A 20,304-nucleotide genomic window follows, 5' to 3' on the forward strand; every position below is an offset into this window, starting at 1 on the left:
AAAATCACACTGAATGGTGATTCTGGCTAATTCTCATGCAACTATAGATTGTGATTTCTGTATACATATTTTGTTTTCAAGTATTTCTTAAAAAGTGGAAAAGGGAAAAACAGACTTAGACCAACTCCCTTTAAACAGCGTTTCCTAGACAATGCTTCTTGCCTGGGATGGGAAATTGGTTCTACACAGCTCTCCTCGAGCTCCTTTCACGACGGTAAGGGCACGATAGAGAAAACTTTTCCACAAAAGTTTTTTAGTGGAAGAGTCCACGGTAATCTAGTTTATCATAAAAGTTGAGGGTAGAATTAGGATTCACATTAGAATTTATTCTAAAAATAAAACCCTACTTAAGATAAACCACAATTTACATATTTAAGTTCTCCCAAATTGGCAGCAAAACATCCTGTATTACCAAATTAATGGCTTATCTTGAGAAATCACTCAAGGAAAAAATGGCATCTTAAATTATTATTTTTTTTTCCAAAATGCATGCAGCTTTTCCCTGAAAATGAAGACAGGAAATGCTTGTATTTTACTCTATTTCAAGAATGTTTTAAGCAAGCAACTCACTAGGTATTCTTATAGCATGTTCACAATTAGATCATTATTATTTCTCTAAAAAAATGCTACTCACAGACCTGAAAACAAACAAATGAAACCTCGAAAAAACCAAACTTACCTCCCATGTTATTACCAAATTATCAGGTTCTGAGCCTATCCCTTGTACGTTAGAAGGATTTTCATCAGGGTCTAAAAATAAAATATTTACATGTGAATGACTGCTGTTTGCATTCCAAACAAATTCTACGCCATTCATAGTATAAATCAATCACTGGTAAGCAGGAATAGTTATTTACTTGCAGATTTTGTCAGGTACTGCTCAGATGGTTCACTCGGTTGACTTCTGCCAATCTCATTGACAGCTATCACACGGAATGAGTAGTTGACGTACGGAGACAACTTCAACTGTACTGTTGTCTGAGTTCCAGGAACTTCCGTCTGGTGATGCCATACCCCTGGTTCATGAAGCCCATCTTCATATTCAATCACAAAGTCTGTAAACAGAAATTGAATCCAACTTTATGTCAAAACTTGCAACACCTTCCTCAATTAGTGTAGGCATTTCTGAATGAGCTACTCAGAAGGGAGTGATCCAATCAATGTTTTTAAAAATCATGGAAATCGAAATGTACGTACATAAACCAGAACATAGATCTATAATGTGCATCTTAAAAATACTGCCTATGTGGAAATATAATAGAAATACTGTTATAATTTGGTATTCTTACTAATGCAGCTACCTGTCAGTTAACACATTATTACAAGAGCTCTCTCAGGTACTGGATTCTAACGTAACAGGAACCCTTGAACTATCACAGTGAGAAAGTGGGACAAGATTGGAATTTTGATGTGAAAGTAATATTTGGCTGACAAATACATTGGTCTTGGTTGTATCAAGCTGACAGTGAGCAGTACCTGTACAATATTAAAACTCTCTGAGTACTCCATTCTCCCCAGTGAGGCTGCCTTATTGAAGAACTATCTAAAGTCAAGAACCAGTACTTAAGGAAGGTTTTTGAGAGCACTTCTCAATACCTTCAAATTAAGTCAAGGAATGTATGTTCAGAAGCTAAATTTCTTGAGAGTTCTCTGTGTGAACATTACGATGATTACTGTTAAGACCCTGCAGAGTATATAACCTTAGGGATAAACAGGTTTGTAGAACTCCAAGAAGAAAATCATATTCAGGATCAAAGACAAAAGGACATTTTTTTCAGCAGTGAAACAGATAAAAATCTTCCTGCTCTTAGGTATGAGATATAAATTCTGAAACACTTATGAGGAATTGTTAGGATACAGTACATAAATGGGAGAAGAACACATAGTCTGAGTACATTCCATGGAACCTTAAGTTTAGATATATGAAATTTACATGAGCATCAAATGTTTGTGTGTTGTGTGACAAAAACTTTCCCCTATCTCATGTATAGATGGGGACAAGACTTCAAAATATGCCTCAGAATACATCCTGTTTGCACTACTAAAGAAATTCTGAGGAACACCTAGAAAATGCTTTTGGAAGAACACTTACAGTACCACATCGAAATGATCCACAGAGTTTGAAGAGCCAAGATGTTCAAGAAGTAAAACAGATTAAGTAGTACTAATTGTAGCCTTCTGGACTTAAGGTTTGCAGAGTTCATCCTGACCTGAGTAGTAAGAAAGAAGGAGAACTGTCCCCAGATTACTGCCAGAGTTACAGTTGGTGCTGTGTGCTCAGAGATAAAGGCCTTAGGATGGGATGTTTTCTGGACAAAAGCCTTTGTTCAAAAGGTGAGACTACTACATGCTAGGAAAAAAAAAAGGCACCAACAGAGTTTTTACTACTGCATTTTGTTTCCCTAGTAACTAGCATTCTGCCTGCAAGTCTAGCAGAACAATTTATAGGACGCTTCAAGGAAAAACACTCTGAGATTTCACAGAGACTCTAGCATGTCAGTCCTATTACTTGTGTAAAGCGATCACTCATAATGAAGTGCTATCTTTGAGTCTTGATCCGCATTTTGCAGTGACAGTAGCAGCAGCACCAGCAGTAACAGGCTTACTTACAAAGCAAATGCCTTATTTTGCAGGCTCCCGGGACCACACAGCAATATAAATTGTATCATAATTAAAACCAGCATTATTTAGTCAGAAGGATTCAATTTCCAATATCAGAGTGCATGCAGTATCTTGCTTCCAGAAAAACTCTGACATAAGCCAATACCAACTCGTATCATCTCTTTTGAAACAGTGTAACGTCACTCTTATAGAAAGGTAAGACCTGTGTCTTCTGGTTAGAAAAAAATGAATATGCTGATACAGAAGTATATGAATAAACCATAACTTAAATACAATTCAACTCTTTGCATTAAATTTTTATGTATTATATTTTTAAACGCATATTACTAGTTGATATACATTAGACAAGTCTGAAACCATAAAACTTCAGCAAAATCCCTTGGTGTTTCATTAAAATGCAATCAAAACCTTTGCTGTGTTCTGAGATGTCCGAAATTCTGTTTTTACAAAACTTCCTTTCCAGATGCCTGATCCTTATGATTTGTGTTCAGTCTTGATACGGACCAGCATCAGACTCCGGAGAGCAACACTCAATAAGCTAGCCTAACTCGTTCATTCCCAATGTAATGTGTACAGTGGCTGTGGCAACTTGGGACAGTTATTAACTACAAATACACTACATAAAAAAATTAAATAATTACATTAAGTTGCTCATAATGAAAAAGTTGCATCGACAAATCTTTCTGATCCTATTATTTTTTGGAAAACAGTAAGATCCTTCTTCCTTCCTCTTAATTTCCCCCTCCATTCTTTCTGTTCAATGTAAGTAAGAGCATCTTTCATCATGTTCTACTGGGAGGAGTAATAGCATATAACTTCATGTCTCAAAAGTTTACAGATGTTTATTTTCTCTGTCTTAGGGACCTGCTTTATTCCTTCAACGGTCTGGACAAGAAAAAAAAACAGAAAAGCTACCTGTCTTACATTTTTACAAAGAATAATATTCTTTATCAGTAGTGATGGATAATCCCTAAAGATATCGGTACTGATGCTATTTCAAACTCACGGGAATTACAAAGGAGTTAATGCAAGATGATAGTAGCTCTCTCCTTCAGAAGCATACAACTAATGAACAAGTCTGCTCTCTACATATTCATAAGACTGGACCTTGTCAGACAGAGCTCACATCAGTATCAACTTCTATGTTAACTAGCACAAGTTTCTGGATCAAAAGCCCAGCTCTGCAGGGCAGTAAGTCAGTCCTTCTGCTTGGCTGTACAATAGAGGACATTCAGTTATGCAAATAAATAGCAACTGCAGCAAATAAATTTACCATTCTTCAATGTCGCACACAAAATTTATCTCATAACTCTTTGGATATGCGAACAGTAAAGGTTAATGCTGTTAAAGTAATGCAATAGATATAAACCAACATACTTGTAATGGGGCTGTTATTTTCGTCTCCTGGTACCCATGAGAGTTCAACGCTTCTTTCCAGCTGACCTGTCAATTCCAAGTCAAAGGGTGGATTTGGCCGAGCTGTAAATCAAATGAACCTAAAGTAAACAATCACGCCAGAAGATGTAGTTTCATCATTGAAAAAATCCTCACATTCCAATCAAAAGAATTCCACAAATACAGCAGGGCAGATCTACTCACATAAGCACGATGTAATGATCATTAGCATGCAATTGTTACAAAACAGAGATAAAATGGAGAACCGATGTATCTGGAAACTTCTACACATTAACAAGAATCTATATTTGATTTTTTCTATGTCTGATTGCACTGTGATACAAAAAAATGTAACAAGATGCAATGAATTATTAAATCTGTGTTCAGTTTATCTTTGAATGATTATGGGTGGTTATCTAATGTAACTAGAAATATGTATAAAACATGGAAAATAAAGAAGCATTCACATCAAAGAAGCTTTTCTAGAATCACTACAAATATTTTGAATGTGAATTCAAAACAAATATAGTTCAAATAGAAACTAATTGAAAGTTACTAAGTGTTTTAGATTTTGATGAAGTTTTAAAAAAATCCTGAAATACCATGCAAGCTGTTAATATACATCCTTATAATGCATAAAGATGTAATTGTCCATTCCAAATTGCTGAAAATAGTTCATTATATGATTTGTTACACAAAAATCAAGACTAATGAGTAGGTTCATTTAAGAATACATAAGCATTTTCACTGAATGTGATAGGATTTACATAAAAGTGCTTAAGATGCTCATACTTAAAAGCGTTTTTAGCCATATTATACTGCATTTTAAAACCTAAATTCAGAAAAAATTGCTACCAAATTAAAGGCTGTATACTGTCAAAATTTAAGACTGTACCTGCCTGACAGATATGGGGAGGGAATTTTGGCTTTAATTTTAAAATCCTTATTAGCAATAAGTCAATATGGTCCTATCCATTTTATAAGTGAAGTAAAATGAAGACAAACAATGAAATAAAGTACACCAGGCCTACAAAGCTGTCCCCCAAAGCAAATAATTTGGTTGGTGCAAATTCTTTGATAGCGAATTAGTTTTCAACAAACAGCTGGATTTACCTTTTAGATTTTTCTTTTACTACATAACTAATTTGCGTTACAGTGCTCTCTCTATAAGAAAAAAATTATCACACTGTAACCAACCTTATTTTAAAATAAATTCTCTGAAAATCATTTATTACCTAAAATACAAAGCAGCCTGCCCTGTAAAATTCTAAAGTCCAGTACTCCAGTAATGAAGCAGTTGGTAAAATGGGATGAAACCACACACACACACAAACACAAGAAAAAGGGGAAAAAAAGAAAAGATGCTGCACTTTGCAACAGGCAAATGAGAAATATATCTGGCAGATGATGTAGAAGGAGAACTTCATATTAGTTTACCGTAAATGATAGCTGGAGTTGGGGGAGCAGCTGAAAAGAACATTAATATAAAGGATTTAATCAGTTAGTAGCCAAAGAAACAGAATACTGTAGGTAGTTAAGGACTATAATTATTGGAGACAAAGAAAAGTTATCTTATTTAGAGTAAATGGTTGATGTCAAATAATACATTGATAGTTTTTCACTGAAAAGTTATATAAGTATTTTTGAATATTTTAGCCATTTTTTAAATAAGGATAGATCAAGAAAATAAATAAAGCAAGGAATCTTATAAAAACTTTTAAATAAGTATGAGATGTTTGGTGTATGTCATTCCTGGATAGGTGTAAGATTAATACACAATTTTAAAACACAAGCATACTTGACTTTGAATCTCAGCTTGAACTCAGGTACGGATCATTCAGGACATTTACTTAAAACGTTCTTACAAATTGGGAGAAGGGGCAAAGTAACATATTTTACAACAATCTGCAATCACAGAAACTTAAGAGAGAGAACTACTTTAAAAAGAAAAACCTTGAAAATACATACAACCAAGCACGTTCAATCTTTCTGAAGCATAATTTAGCTGTGAAAGAGATTCCTGAGATAACGTGTTTATGTTCAAATACTCTGCAGTATGTAATCTACTGTGTTAGCTCAGATGTGATCCAAATAAAAACCTATACAGCATGAAACTGAATGCGTCCTGTAGCTATGGGACCCTTTTTTAAGTAGCTGATTCAAAGGCAAACTTTAGGGTAAGACTCTATTTTTAAAAAACTGAAGCACATGTACAAATAGGTGACATTTCCTTTGTCCTGTCCTAGAAAACAAATCTACGTTTGTGCTTTTCATTTTAAATCTAATGCTGTTTTCATACTTAACAGTAATTAAACACAGTTCTGCTATCATAAAGTTTGAGAGTATTCTTACCAACAACAGTAAGCACAGCACTTGCTGAAACACTGTCCAGAGTAGTATTAACTATGCAAGTGTATGTTCCATCATCTTTATCAGTTACATTCATAATGGTCAAGTTGTCTTTACCAACTAGAAACCTGCAAATACAATAGATTCAGCCACTGATTTTTCAATAACTGGTACCGTTATAAGAAACTTGCATAAGACATTATCAAATCCCATATACTTGTGTATTTCAGCAAATAGGCAGACTGCAAGGTAAACTATGCTCTTGACCACCTTCCCACAGTAACTATCCTAACGTGCTTTTACTTCTAAATATACTCAGACAACTTTTAATTATCTGTGATCTAGAGCAAAATAGTTGTCCATTATCCCTTTGGCTTCTGATGCCAATTATTTTCTTACAATTGATATACATGGTCAATGTGCACCATTAAAAATTTTTACACCTCAATTTAATTTGAATTCTATCTTAATATTTTCACCACACTAGGTGAGTCCTTCAGTCACCGAACATGGGATAGCGATGATATTTATCAGTCGTCTTCGGAAAAAGTCAATAGGTCAATATGTTCCTTTCAAAGATCAGGAAAAGGAGCAGACAAAAGAAACTAGAAAATTAAAAATAAAGGAAAATTACGTTGTCCATACCTTTCATCACCTGGCAGTTCACCATTGTCCTTCAACCATATAACTGTTGGTAATAAGGTGGAATCATGTTTTATTATACACTCAAATGAAACTTGGCCGTATCTCTGAATCACTTTGTATTCTGGCTGTTTAATTATCATTGTTGGATCTGAAATTTAAAATTGCTATTAGATATTTAGAAAGTCTGAAATTCTGTACTAACCTGTGATGAAAGAGTGATTCATTTCTTACCTTTAACTTCCAATTGCACCTCATTTTGTATCTTTCCTAATTCATTCCTTGCTACACACGTGTATGTACCAGAACTATCCTTTTGAGCCACTGGAATTTCCAAGGTTCCATTGTCATGGAAAACGTATTCATTTCCACGCAGGATGCTGCCTTTCACTCCCTTAAACCTTTATATAAAAAGTAGTATCATTATCCAACATCATCGTTAAATTCTGTTGTATTTCATTATCAGAAAATGCAAACTTGGGACTGCCACATTAGAAAATACAGACAGAATCCCATAATGAAATTTAAACTTGACTCTGTAGGGATAACTAAACTGTTGTTACGTTAAGTATGTTTCGTATTGTATTTGTGTTTTGTAATCGGCATATATTTAAAAATACACTATTTTAAAATTGTAGAAAGAGTAAAAATAGTTTAAAGTTTTAAATGTTTGTTTCCATAGATACAATTGGCTCTTTTTACATAACTCAAGCACAACAACACTATAGCTTACCATTCAATTTCAGGCTTAGGTGAACCAAAATAAGCACAGTCTAGCAATGCGGGACTATCTGCAATGACTTGATACAGTTTATTAGCAGCAGTTAGAATTCTTGGTGGCTCAGCTGAAAAGACAAAGGTATCTGGATATAGATACGAAGATGCAGGTAGAAAATACTAAGATATCAAGAATGGCCTAAGGAATTATACATTAACATCCTTCTCTGAAGTGATTTCTGGTCTCAGTCTAGGTCCAAATACGTTCTACTGCCGGTAGGCTGAGGAAACATTAATGTAGGAGAGTTATCTTATGAAAAACAAATGCATCTTCCCTGTTTACAAGTAATAGGCATGGGCACCAAAGGCAATGATTTCATTTGGAAAATTTAAATCAGAATATACTTCAAGAAGAGAAACTCCTGGGAACAGACTGAACTACATAATTCGGAATAAACCTGCAGGCAGAAAGAACCTAAGATGCATTTTTGGTGAAACACCTACATATTTTAAAGGAACTACAGTGTCGCTCAATCAAAAGATCTGCCTGTGCCTGCAGGGAAGTCTTTAGAGGCCATTCCGCCTCGAATTTTGCTACTAGCTTTGTTAAATTCAGCTAGAAGAGTTAGAGAGATCACAATATCTCCTAACTAGAAACACATTCTTGGGAGGCCTTCAAGACAAATGCATAATCATGTGCCCTTGCAACAGCAATTTAGAGATCATCTATTTAACTGATCCAAAACACCCACAATCAATAAGAGAGTACTGAAATATACCAACTTAAAGAATATTAATTCCTGCCTTATTTGTTATGCTTCCGTTTGCTTGATTTATGTAAACAAACAAATAAAAAAGAGATAAAATTTCTTCCAAGATTTCCAAAGCTTTCACAGCTATTATTCTTGCTTAAGAATAGTGAAAGTGAAATTCAGGAATATCCTACAAAAACCACAGTATGTATACCCTTGCCTTTTACAGGGCTCAGGAAATAACGTCCATTCCCACTGAAGACACCTCAAGCAAGGCTTGAGCATGCAACCCGTGCAGTAGCAGGAGACAAATGAATATATAAAAAAACCTGAAAAATATAAAATCTGTTTCTTACCCAGAACATTCACAAATGCGTTTGCTAGCAAGTATCCATATTCATTAGAAGCATTGCACTGATAGACAGCACTTGACCTTTCTTGCACCTGTGAGAAAATAATGGTATCGCCATCTACCTTTCTGCTAGGATCTTCTGGGGCAACTGTTGGTGTAAAGAAAAAAAAAAATTGTTTTTCTTAAACTGCCGTTGGATGATATGTTTCATACTTCTGAAAAGAAGCAGCAACTTGAAAGACCAATATGCCCTTTCTTCTGTTTTTCTGGGTGACTGTTCACTGGTCAGATGTGAATTTCCATATGATTAAGGAAGTTACCCCAGTTCTACAAATATCTAACTCAGGATGGTAGATTTTCCATTTTTTAGGGTTTTTTGTTGTTGTTAGTTTTTCAAAGCAGTAAAGCTGAGATCACATTTTGCATGGACTACAGAGGAAAAATACTAATATGACAAGATTCAGGCAAATACAGACAATATCTACAAAAAAGAAGGAAGTATTTCTGAGTGTCCGAAGAAAATTATAATAGAGGGTGATTAGAACTTTAAAGGTCTCTGTGACTTGAAGGTTTCAACTTTTCAAATCAGTTGTTATACTATAAATAATTATCCAAACACAAAAATAGCCTTACTCCGTTGAAAACTCTCAGAGTAAAACATTAGCAATTCTTTCAGACAAAATCAAGTCTTCACAAGAGTAGTGACAGCAATTCAGTAGGTGGCACTCTTTCCCTTTTATAAGAAATATACAATGCCCTTTCCTCAACTGTTCTGTAGTAGCCTGAGCTGTCAAACAGCTCTTGCATCCCAGAAAAACTGTGAATATAACTGAAAATAAAATTCTGAGATATTAGTGAAGAATAATAACTGTCATTTGTGATACAACTGGATGGAGTTAGAGAGGTACAACAGAGAAAAAAACTTAGCTTGTAACACTGCACTACATAAAAATGCACAAACTATAGTTTAATATTTTAAGTAAATATTAAATCAAAACACAGCATTGCATTATTAATATTGAAACTTAATGGTGAACTTATTTAATATTAATATTAAAAGTAAACGCATATACGCATAAATAAATACATCATAGTTTGGTTGTATCATCAAGATCGATACCTGTATATATTATTGGAGCCTGAGAAAATAAGTATATTTGTGAAAGACATTTTAATATAAAATCATTTCTTATTTCTTTGGATTCGTAGAAAAGATTCTGTTACTGAATCCTCTAAGAGAGAAGAATGAAAGTGGACAGATTAATGGGACCACAGTTCTGTGCTCCTGCTTAAGGGTATTTCCATCTTGGGTAAACTCTTAAGGCCATTTTGCGTTACACCAATTTCTAAACAGATGCCTCTAGACACACTTTTTGACTCCGTTTTTAACCCGTATCTTCCATCACTCTGAGTTCAAATCAGTATCACAAATTCAAAACTTTCAGAAAGGAATGAAAAGGTACTACTGGAATTTTAAATGCTTATTCTCCAGGCTTCTGGATTGCTGCAGTTATTTTTCTCCTCTTTTCCTTTACTTCCTATTGTGTTCCACGTTCCCCATTGCTTCCTATTCTATGTAAATGCCATTTTCATTAAAAGATTCATGGGCTGAAAACAGACGGAGCAGGTGAGTAGCCCAGCAGGCAGGCGAGTCAGCTGTGAGAAGTGGTCTGTTTCTGCATACAAATCACTGTTAAATGGAAAATACGCACACCCGCCCTCCCAGGAGGTAGGAGATCTGCCCGCGGCTGTTCCAATCACAGCTACTTCCTGCCCCGGGCTCTCGGCTTCCCTCCACTCATGCCCTCTGAATCCTGCAGTGTTTTCTGCACACAGACAGATCTTTAATGGGTGCGCAGACCTCCCCCCTTCACAGACACTCCCGTACATAATATCTTACAAGTTGATGGTAGGGACCCTTCAGAGAGATGGAAGTCACTAGTCCAATCCCCTATGACTGACGAAGGAACTGAATCTTAAAAGAATGATCTAACCATTAAATTGTCGTCTTAAAAAAAAGGGTAGCATCTTCACTTCGCACTGATGTATTTAAGGAAAAGAAAAAAAAAAAAAAAAAAAAGAGTTCTCCTTCTTCTCTTTTAGCAACATGGTTTAGTGATGGTTTTTGTCAGTTGATGGTTGGACTCGATGATCTGAAAGGTCCCTTCTAACCTAGACAATTGTATGATTCCATGACTCGCTTATTTGAATGTAGGTGGATGTAGGTGCCTGTTCTCAGAAAAGGCCTTCAAGCTATGGGTCCCAAGAGGAAAAAAAGAACAAACTAAGGAAAGTGTTGGTTTAGCCAATGCTTCCTTTTGACTGGTCTGGCCACTTGCATGCTGAAGGGCACTGATTTTAGAAAGCTCTCTGTTAGGACCTGTGTCCATTCAACAGTCTGTCTTCTGACATGCTTCATCCTCCCACGCAACACCAACATATCCTACCTGTCTTTGTCCATGTACTACATTGTGTTTTGCAGGGCCAGGCCCTAAAAGTTAGATGCTGTACCATCCAGCTGCTAATGATCTTAAGCATGCACTGCTGCACTTGCACACACAGGATGGCTGAGGTTGGAAGGGACCTCTGGAGGTCATCTGGTCCAAGTGGCTTCTCAACCAGGGCCACCTAGAGCCAGTTGCCCAGGACCGCGTCCAGACAGGGGAAGGATCACTTCTGTTGACCTGCTGTCAATACTTTTGTCTAATGCAGCCCAGGATAACATTAGCCTTTTTACCACAAGGGCAGATCGCTGGCTTGTGGTCAACTTGGTGTCCACCGGGATGCCCAAGTCCTTTTCTGCTAAGCTACTTTCCAGTTGAGTGGCCCCCAGGCATGTACTGCTGCTGCCTGGGGTTGTTCCTCCCCAGGTGCAGACTTTGCTCTTCTCCTTGTTGTACTTCATCAGGTTCTTGTCATCCCCATTTCTCCAGCCTGTCAAGATGCCTCTGGATGGTGGCATGACCATCATGTGTATGAGCCACTCCTCCCTGTTTTGTGTCATCAGCAAACTTGCTCCTCAGCTGAAGGGCACTGATTTTAGAAAGCTCTCTGTTAGGACCTGTGTCCGTTCAACAGTCTGTCTTCTGACATGCTTCATCCTCCCACGCAACACCAACATATCCTACATGTCTCTGTCCGTGTCCCTCATACACTCTGCCCCATCATCCAGATCATTAATGAAGATATTAAACAGGACTGACCCCTAGGGTACACTGCTAGCTACTGGCCTCCAAGTAGGCTTTGTGCCACTGACCACCACTCTCTGGACCTGGCTGTTCAGCCATTTTTCTATCCACGTCACTGTCTGCTCATCCAGCCCATACATCAACAGCTTGTCTACAAGAATCTTACGGGAGACAGTGTAAAAGGCCTTACTGAAGTCCAGGTAAACAATATCCACTACTCTCCCCTCATCTACCAGGCCAGTTTAAATTTCATCACAGAAATTTATCAAGTTCGTCAAGCATGACTTCCCCTTGGTGAAGCTACGCTAACTACTCCTGATAGTGTTCTTGTCCTTAATGTGCCTGGAAACGGTTTCCAAGATCAGCTGCTCCATTACCTTCCCAGGGAACAAGGTGAGGCTGACCAGCCTGTAGTTCCTTGGGTTCTCCCTCTTGCTCTTCTTGAAGAAAGTAGTAACATTTGCTTTCCTCCAGTCTTTGGGGACTTCTCCCAGTTATCGTGGTGGATCAAAGACTACAGAGAGTGGTGTTGCAATGACATCTGCCAGCTCCCTCACTTGTAGGTGCATCCCACTGGGGCCTACAGACTTCAGTACGTCCAGTTTACTTAAATATACCCTGACCTGATCCTCTTCCACCAAGGGTGCATCTTGCTCCAACCTTTCCCCCAGTCTCTGGGGGATTAATTGATCAGACACTTGAGAATCTACAGGGTCAAACCAAGAGTGAACCTAGACAACGAAAACAAGAAACTTAAATAATCCAGTTTTGCCTTACTCTACACCTTAGAGCGAACTGACAAAGATTTAATTTTGGAAGAGATGCGACATGGAAGAAGATGCCCTTTTCCTTTTCTTACTAATCTCACTTGCTCCTCAGAAAATATTTTCTTATGATCACTGAAATTCTTGTTTCCAAGTTTCTGATTCTGATAGTATTATTACCTCCAAAGGGACAGCAGGTTACTACCTGACCGGTTATAGCCGTGTCCATCTTTTGATGGTCATCTTTTGTGCAGAATAAAAAAACCTGATTATCTAAGGTTTTCATATTTGCTGCAGTTCCTAAGCCAGATGCACAGTTCCAACACAATGGCAGCAGAAGCAGCAGATAAATGTCTGCCCTGTCAGTCCTGTCTTGTCCTCTCCTCTCCGAGACTGAAATCCTTGGGGTACCCGAGTCCAGCAGATTTCTCCCTACCCTCCCATGGCTGTGGTGAACAGGTTGTGTGTGTACACACAGAGAACACGATGGATGACGAATCTCTGAGCCAGGGATTACCAAGGCCTTTCAAAAAGGAAATCTAAGCGCTAATGTTTCTCCCTTAAATTCAATGTGATTACTAATGGAGACTAACTAAAACCTAAGGTTCAATTTCAAATGTGATATAAACAAGTGAAGAACATGTTGAAAGAAGGTAAACAGCACCTTTCAGTGCAATACTCTGTATAAATCTAAGTGTGCGTATTTAATATTTAATAGCTCATCATGAACTATAAACCACTGAACCAACAAATTAGTCTTTTGTGCAGTATTTGCAATGCCTTTCTGAAGTCCAATTATGAAAGTGCTTCCCCTTCCCAATTAATCTGGGTTGTTACTTTCTTAAAAGTTGAGATACTTTATGCATGGCTTCCCTTTTGTAAAGCCACACTGAACATCTAAGCAGTAAAACACAACGGATTATGCAGCGGTATAAATAATGCAGATCTTGAGTGTTAATTGAAGCACAAGGCAAGGCAGAGTCATGGCCTGAACTTTCAATTGCTACTTGCCAAACTAATTCTAATTGACCTCAACGGGACTGTGCGTGTGAGTTCAAATTACTCCTGTGAGTAAATATTAGGAGGTTAGGTCCTTATCACCCCAGCATGTCTGAAGCAGCTTTCTTTTCAGACACTCCGGAGTTTTTCTATTAAGCGCCGGAGAAAATTAATTAAAATATTTCAAAGAAACCTAATATGTTCCTTTAAAAATATCTTTTTACTCTGACTAATAAGATCTGGAGCAAAATTTACACCATTGCAATTTTTTTTCATAGGTGCTTAAGACACTACATTCTGCTTTATTCTTCCCTTTTCCCTTTTGGTTTTTAAGCTTCACCCTTTGACTGAGATATAGACGAGTGGTTCTTTCCTCAACATTCCCCGTTCCTTGTCTGACTCTATTATGGCAAAACAAAACCGGAAGAATTAAGCATCTCCCAGTTGTGCTTTCCAATAGAAAATTAAAGTATTGCAAACAGATTACTGGGCCGCAGGAGGCACATTGTGGGATATACGATGACAGCAGGGCTTTGAAATTCAAATGTAGCTCTTTTTCTTTGAAATCCTGCCATGGGTGTATCTCTCTCAGCACTGCCCTGAAGCTGAAACAGCTGCTTTAGTTTCCTTTTACAGTGATTCACTAATCATTTAGTTGGAAGAGAGGGGCTCAATTCTATAATTTAGTAACAAGTGAACAAAAAGGCACACTGTACTTGGTAGTTTCCAGACCAGCTTTTGAAAACTCAGAATAACAGAAAATCACAAGAATCTTAAGAACTGCACTTTCTGTGATCACGATGCTTCTCTTTCTTAGATGCTCTGACAGACTCAGCGTACTGGAGCATCCAATCAACTTGCACTTAAATATTTAAGGTGGATAAAACTTCAGCTTTTCTCAACAGTGAAAGTGACCTTTAATGTAAGGCTGAGCTACTCAGTTACTTATTTCCTCTGTTCTTTTTTTTCTTTCTTTCTTTTTTTTCCCTACTGAGGTTGAATGGATAATTTAATTAAAGACTCTTAATTTTTACTGAGTTCCCATCAATAAGACTCTGTGTACTGATTCCTCAACGCCAGCCAGCCAATATATGTTGCCCTCCTGTTTGGGAAATTCGGTGACAGCCTACAGCTGCTTCTGAAAACTCTCTGTTTCTTGATGTTTTACTGCTGTCCTGCAAGAATGCAGAACACATCATTGCTTCTCTGGAAAATATACTTGTCTGTTATTGGAACAGCATGTCCTACAGCTTTGACAAGGAAGCAGCACGAGGCAAAGGTGAATTTCATAGCCAAGTGAAAAACATTTTACTAGTCAGGAGCCCTGAAAGGAAGAGTTAAACTATCAGGACAGCAGGATAAAAATCTCCTAAGAACAAACAAAAAAAGGTAATGGTAACTACACAGAAAATAGTAAGGAAGATGAGACTACCCAAAACACAGAAAGGAAAGAGCAGGACAAGTACCAAAGTTGGATTATAAGGCGGGCATTATGTATATATTGTAGGTAAATATATCAATACAAAATTACATTGATGTTTTCCTGTAATACCATTGTTTGATGAGGTGGTTAATGCCAGGTTACGTACCTTATTTAACCAATGGAGACTTCTCATTTTAAATCTCAGGCTGGAGAGCTCAACTTACATTTAATTAGGATTCCTGAAATAGGTTCTTTGCTAAGTATTTTTATCTGTTTCAATATATACCCTTAATTTCCTCCCCAAAGTTGCATCTCTTTCCCTCCAGCTTAGTTTAATCTCTCTTATATCCCAAATATTTTGAATATATCTAATGAGGGTTCTCGTTTACCTATTGCTATTTCCTAGATTATCACTGTAGAGAATCCTCCTCCATGTCCCAAACTCTGTGACATTTACTTCATCAACAGACTTAAATATCTCCTAAAACTCCTGAAAGTTACACTGTCATAAGACAGAACAATTTTAGAGCACATTATCTCTCACGACTCAACAGTGTACATTGTGTATTTTATGGTACAGGGTATGCCGAGTGCAAACCCAACTGAGAACACCCTGCAGTGTCCTCCAGCAAGTTCTTCCCAAGTAAAGTTGTCCTATATATAGCAGCTATCTCGTGTCTGTCATACAGCATCGCCAGTCATAACACTGCAACAATCAAGTGACTGAATCACCAATTCAGGGTTGCTTTTCTTACCCATGCACACAGAAACAGCTGGTTTGCTGCCTTACGGGTTCCTGTTCTTTGACACCTACTTGGCACAAGCTGTCTGCCAGGCACTTGCTGACGCACTCAGTCAGTTTCGCTGCTGCTGCTTTTTCGTGCTGAGGCCTGGAAGGCTCAAACATACTCTAAGCTGCAAAGCCTGCAAAAGCGCTCTGTATATCCACAGACGTGAGGACTTCACTTTTTATATCACCTTTATATCACCTAGGCAAAATTAGTGTTGCAGTGGGGCGGCAAAGGAGAGATCTGGCAAACACGACTGCCACAGCAACACAATGGTAAAAATTACACCCCAGCAAAATCCCCATCAAAGAGGCACGGCGCAGCTTTGTTAGTTTGGCCCCACCTCCACAAAGACACTACCAGCAGAACACCAGACAGAACACCCAGGAGTACAGTCACAAATTTTAGCGCTCTCAAGCACATTAGAGGTGTATTTTGTTGTTTCACTTTTATGAACCACAGTATTTTTATCACCTCACTTATAACTTAGTATTACCCGTCTGGCAAAATCTATTCAAATACATGCTCTTCATTTATATTTGAAAAAAGACACCCTGACATTCCTCATATTCTCTTACTCATCCTCCCATAAGGTAATTAAGAATCTTACTTGCTATGGGAACACCATTTGCTAACCAGCTTATATCAGGCTTTGGGTTGCCGTTAGCTCTGCAGATCAATGTCCCATCTTCTCCAGGAGACAAGACCAAGTTTCTGGGTGCTGTTATCCAGTATGGGGCAGCTGGGGTTAGGGAAAGAAACACAGCAAGTGTTTTCCAAAATTATGTACAGAAAATCATAAGACACAGTCATGGTAACCAAAAGATAATTCAAACAAGATATGTGTGAGATATAGACTTACACTTACACTGTTAATTTTTTAAATATATATAAATATATATATATATCATACTCATTGATTAATTGGCAGATTATACTTTGGCTAAACTGAGCTACTGGCTACCCACTGCATTAAAATTCTGAGATAAGCAACAAGAGGGTCTTTGTTTCATTTAAGGTTGCCTGCTTTGAATCTCATTTTCCTTTCCTAACGAAAGAAAAATTTATCTGAGTATGGCATCTGCAGATCCTAGGGTGATCTTTTGATTAATTTCAGAGATACCCATGTTCACAGTAGTTAGGCTGTTAGAAATGAATTTAGGTTTGATTACATAAGAATATTTCCTGTCACAGGTGAAATTTAGAAATGGCAAAATCCTTGGTCTTGCTGAATTCAATGGGGGATTGCAATGGGGCAAGATGTTTACCTGAGACAGCTGAAAACACGCAGAGATCAAAATGGATGGAAGACTGTCCTTAACAAAACATATTCATCTGTGTCTCCATCTCTTTTACAATAAATAACCACAAATAGCATACGTTATCACATCTTGCAATTAAATTTCACGTTTTGGATTGATGGACAGATGCAAACAGAAAATTAAACTCCTGCTGTTAAAAAGGAGGTTGAATGTGATCATAAAATGATGCTGGTCTACAATGAAATAAATGGCTATTTAACATGCAAGATAAGCACTACAGTTGATTATTTCAATGACTAATTAGCTGTCATTCCAGTTTTTTTGTTTCATGGTATTCAAAACATACTTACAATTCCTATTTGGACAAAGAGATAGCAAGTGTTTTTTAGAATTAGTAAGACATCATCTTGGGTAAAACACATAAAGACGACAGAAAACCAGAAATGTTGATTAAGAGAAAATGGAAGAAGAATATAAAACCATAAGACAATAGTAAAATAGAGAAGAGAAGGAATTTGGTCTGTATGAATGGAGAGCAGAAAGATGGAGAAAATAAGGAGGAGATGAAGAAGACAGAAACAAGGAAAAGAAGCAGTCTAATGACAGATAATCAAAGGATCTAAAATAAATGCAGCACTGGCACAAGCTAAGAAAGTATTTTACTACTGTTGCAGTACAATCTCAATTTAGCCTGATGCTTTACAAAACAACATATTAAAAAAAATAAAGAGAGATTAAAGATAGTTAAGTCCTTCCAGTGGTAGAATTCAGTCGGTTTAATGATCATTTCCTCAGGTTTTTTTTTTTTTTTTACCATTATCATTTATCGTTTCAGCTACATTTTGTCCTAGAAAGCTTACTTCAATCTTCATCATGAACACTGAGAATATTACATTAAGGATTATTTTAGTATTACCTTTTACAGTTACTGAAATGACATGATGAGCAGAACCTAATGTATTTCTTGCTATACATTTGTAGTTCCCAGAGTCAGCTTCAGAAACATCTACAATCTTGAGAGTTTTCTTAAAGTTCTCGAAAAATGTTCTGTTGGCTGGCAGTTCCCCACCCTCTTTAATCCAGCGGATTACCGGTGTGGGTCTGGAGAAGCAAAAGCAGAGATCGGATTTAGGGACTGGAGAAAAGGAAGAGGAGACTTCAACACATTAATTTTTTGAACATATATTTCACAAATAATTATTTTAAGAGCCTTTACGCAGATTCTGGGGCATATCCAGCAAATGTGCAAGATATGCCAGCATTTTTTTCTAAGAAATGACAAGCCTCACCAACACTGTCAATTGCCATCTGTTCATAGGCTTAATAATTATGGAATACATTTGTCTGCTGATTAATCTAAAACCCCTGATGGTTAATAAATGAATACAAGTGTATTTCAAATCTTATTGGACTTATACTATTAAATTGATGCTCATGGTGCTTTAAAAGGTAGCTTCTAGATAGTGACAAGTTTATAACTGTCCTTCATATGAGCAATACCCTAATTCTCCATGAACATCATAAATGTTACAGCAGAGCTGTAAGGAGACAGAAACATTTCCTATGAGAAATCAAGAAAAAAACGTCAGTGCTGAGTCAAGTACTGGTCACTGCACTGTGTCTAAATCTTGGCTATGCCACATGTTGTCCACTGAAGTTGAATGTTGTCTAAACGCATGGAGATATACTTTTAAAATTACAAGAAATTACAAGGTGTTGCTGAGTAGAATGTCCTCTCTCAAAAAGACAAATATTCCCTTAGCAGTCTAATATCACGTATTTTATAACAGACACTTAGCAAAGTTGACTTTTAATTATGGTATCAGTAATTAGGAATAGTTGTTTTAAACAAAATCTGAATCTGTCCCTTTGCGGACAACTACATAATCCTCCCTCATTGAATTATTTATTTAAAAAGTTACGTGATGGCTTAAGACACAAAGTCATATAATGTGTAACAATCTATTTTTTTTGCTCATTTTTATCCAGACATTTTACTGGAGCTTGGATCACTGAATACTTTTATTGCAGGGTTATCAAAAAAAAGCATGTAACTATATTGCACATGAAGATTCCTGGAGCTGATGCTACTCCCCCTCATCGGTGTGGTTTTGCTACTGGTGCTGATGCAGACACCTGAGCAGACCACAGCTGAGACAGAAACACTGCCCTTATGCTTGTATCGAGCTGCGTCAAACTGAGCATGAGTGTGCCCTGTGGAGCTTCTGCAAGTGAACACATGTGCACGATGCTGTGCTGCATCATTTGCAGTTATTGGCTTTCCTCATGGTTACCTCAGAGCACTCTGCATTATATACTTTTGTGCTCTGTAAACATGTTTACAGTTCCTGAAACAGGTACTAAAGATTTTCCGCTTCTGCACTAACCAATTCCCAGATTTCTTCCTGATAATGAAATTGATTTAAGATCAAACTAGTTCATGAAGTTAAATTGCTCTTTAGTCTTTTCTACCTGCACAATAACCAGCAGAAGCAAACGTGCATTACACCGAAGAAACAAGCACCAATTAAACTCAATTACAATGAGAAATTGGATGTAAGGAGCTGAAGGTACGTTGTAACAACTCCCACGTAGCCGATCGACTAAGTAAGTATTAGCATATGTGAGCAGCTTTTTCAGATTAGACCAGCTGATTCTTATCTATTTTTATATAATTTGAGAGCCTGATCGTAAATTTAGGAAAAAACCAGAGGCTTGACTCCTGAGTGCAATTCCGCAGATGTGTGTCCAAGTTTACCCTATGGCATTTCTTGCTTCTGTCCTTTAAAAAATGCAATGGTACAACCTGAATCCCGTGTGTAGGGTGTGGGGATATGAGAATGCAGAGGCTGTATTTATTTATGTTCATAATCAGTTTTAAAATCTGCTGATGCCCAAGTAAATGGTGGACTTCTGTAGAAGAGCTCTTTCTCTTTTACATTTCTGTTTCTTTGTAATACCTAAGCTTACGCAGTGGTAACATTTTAAGCATCTTGAAATGTTTCCCTCTGTTTCTGTATTTTTATTTAGAAAAACACTGTCTAAAAAGTA

The 20,304-nt window shown here is 37.2% G+C and overlaps 1 protein-coding gene across 22 annotated transcripts in view; it reads right to left on the reverse strand.

The window, feature by feature from the left end:
• Positions 1 to 20,304, reverse strand: part of NRCAM (neuronal cell adhesion molecule) — a 158,791-nt gene that overhangs the window by 37,431 nt on the left and 101,056 nt on the right. For 14 of the 22 annotated variants that reach the window (XM_063323142.1, XM_063323153.1, XM_063323149.1 and 11 more), the window contains 11 exons: positions 18,170 to 18,354; positions 16,602 to 16,733; positions 8,834 to 8,977; positions 7,742 to 7,853; positions 7,243 to 7,409; positions 7,012 to 7,159; positions 6,370 to 6,494; positions 5,455 to 5,484; positions 4,000 to 4,101; positions 858 to 1,055; positions 680 to 750 (listed from right to left, as the gene is read on the reverse strand). In XM_063323142.1, the coding sequence (XP_063179212.1) occupies positions 680 to 750; positions 858 to 1,055; positions 4,000 to 4,101; positions 5,455 to 5,484; positions 6,370 to 6,494; positions 7,012 to 7,159; positions 7,243 to 7,409; positions 7,742 to 7,853; positions 8,834 to 8,977; positions 16,602 to 16,733; positions 18,170 to 18,354 (1,414 nt within the window). The remainder of the gene's footprint in view (positions 1 to 679; positions 751 to 857; positions 1,056 to 3,999; positions 4,102 to 5,454; positions 5,485 to 6,369; positions 6,495 to 7,011; positions 7,160 to 7,242; positions 7,410 to 7,741; positions 7,854 to 8,833; positions 8,978 to 16,601; positions 16,734 to 18,169; positions 18,355 to 20,304) is intronic. The other 8 variants (XM_063323155.1, XM_063323154.1, XM_063323143.1 and 5 more) reach the window with 1 other exon arrangement.

The sequence above is a fragment of the Chroicocephalus ridibundus genome, chromosome 1 (genome assembly GCF_963924245.1).
Source record: "Chroicocephalus ridibundus chromosome 1, bChrRid1.1, whole genome shotgun sequence".
Lineage (NCBI taxonomy): Eukaryota > Metazoa > Chordata > Aves > Charadriiformes > Laridae > Chroicocephalus > Chroicocephalus ridibundus.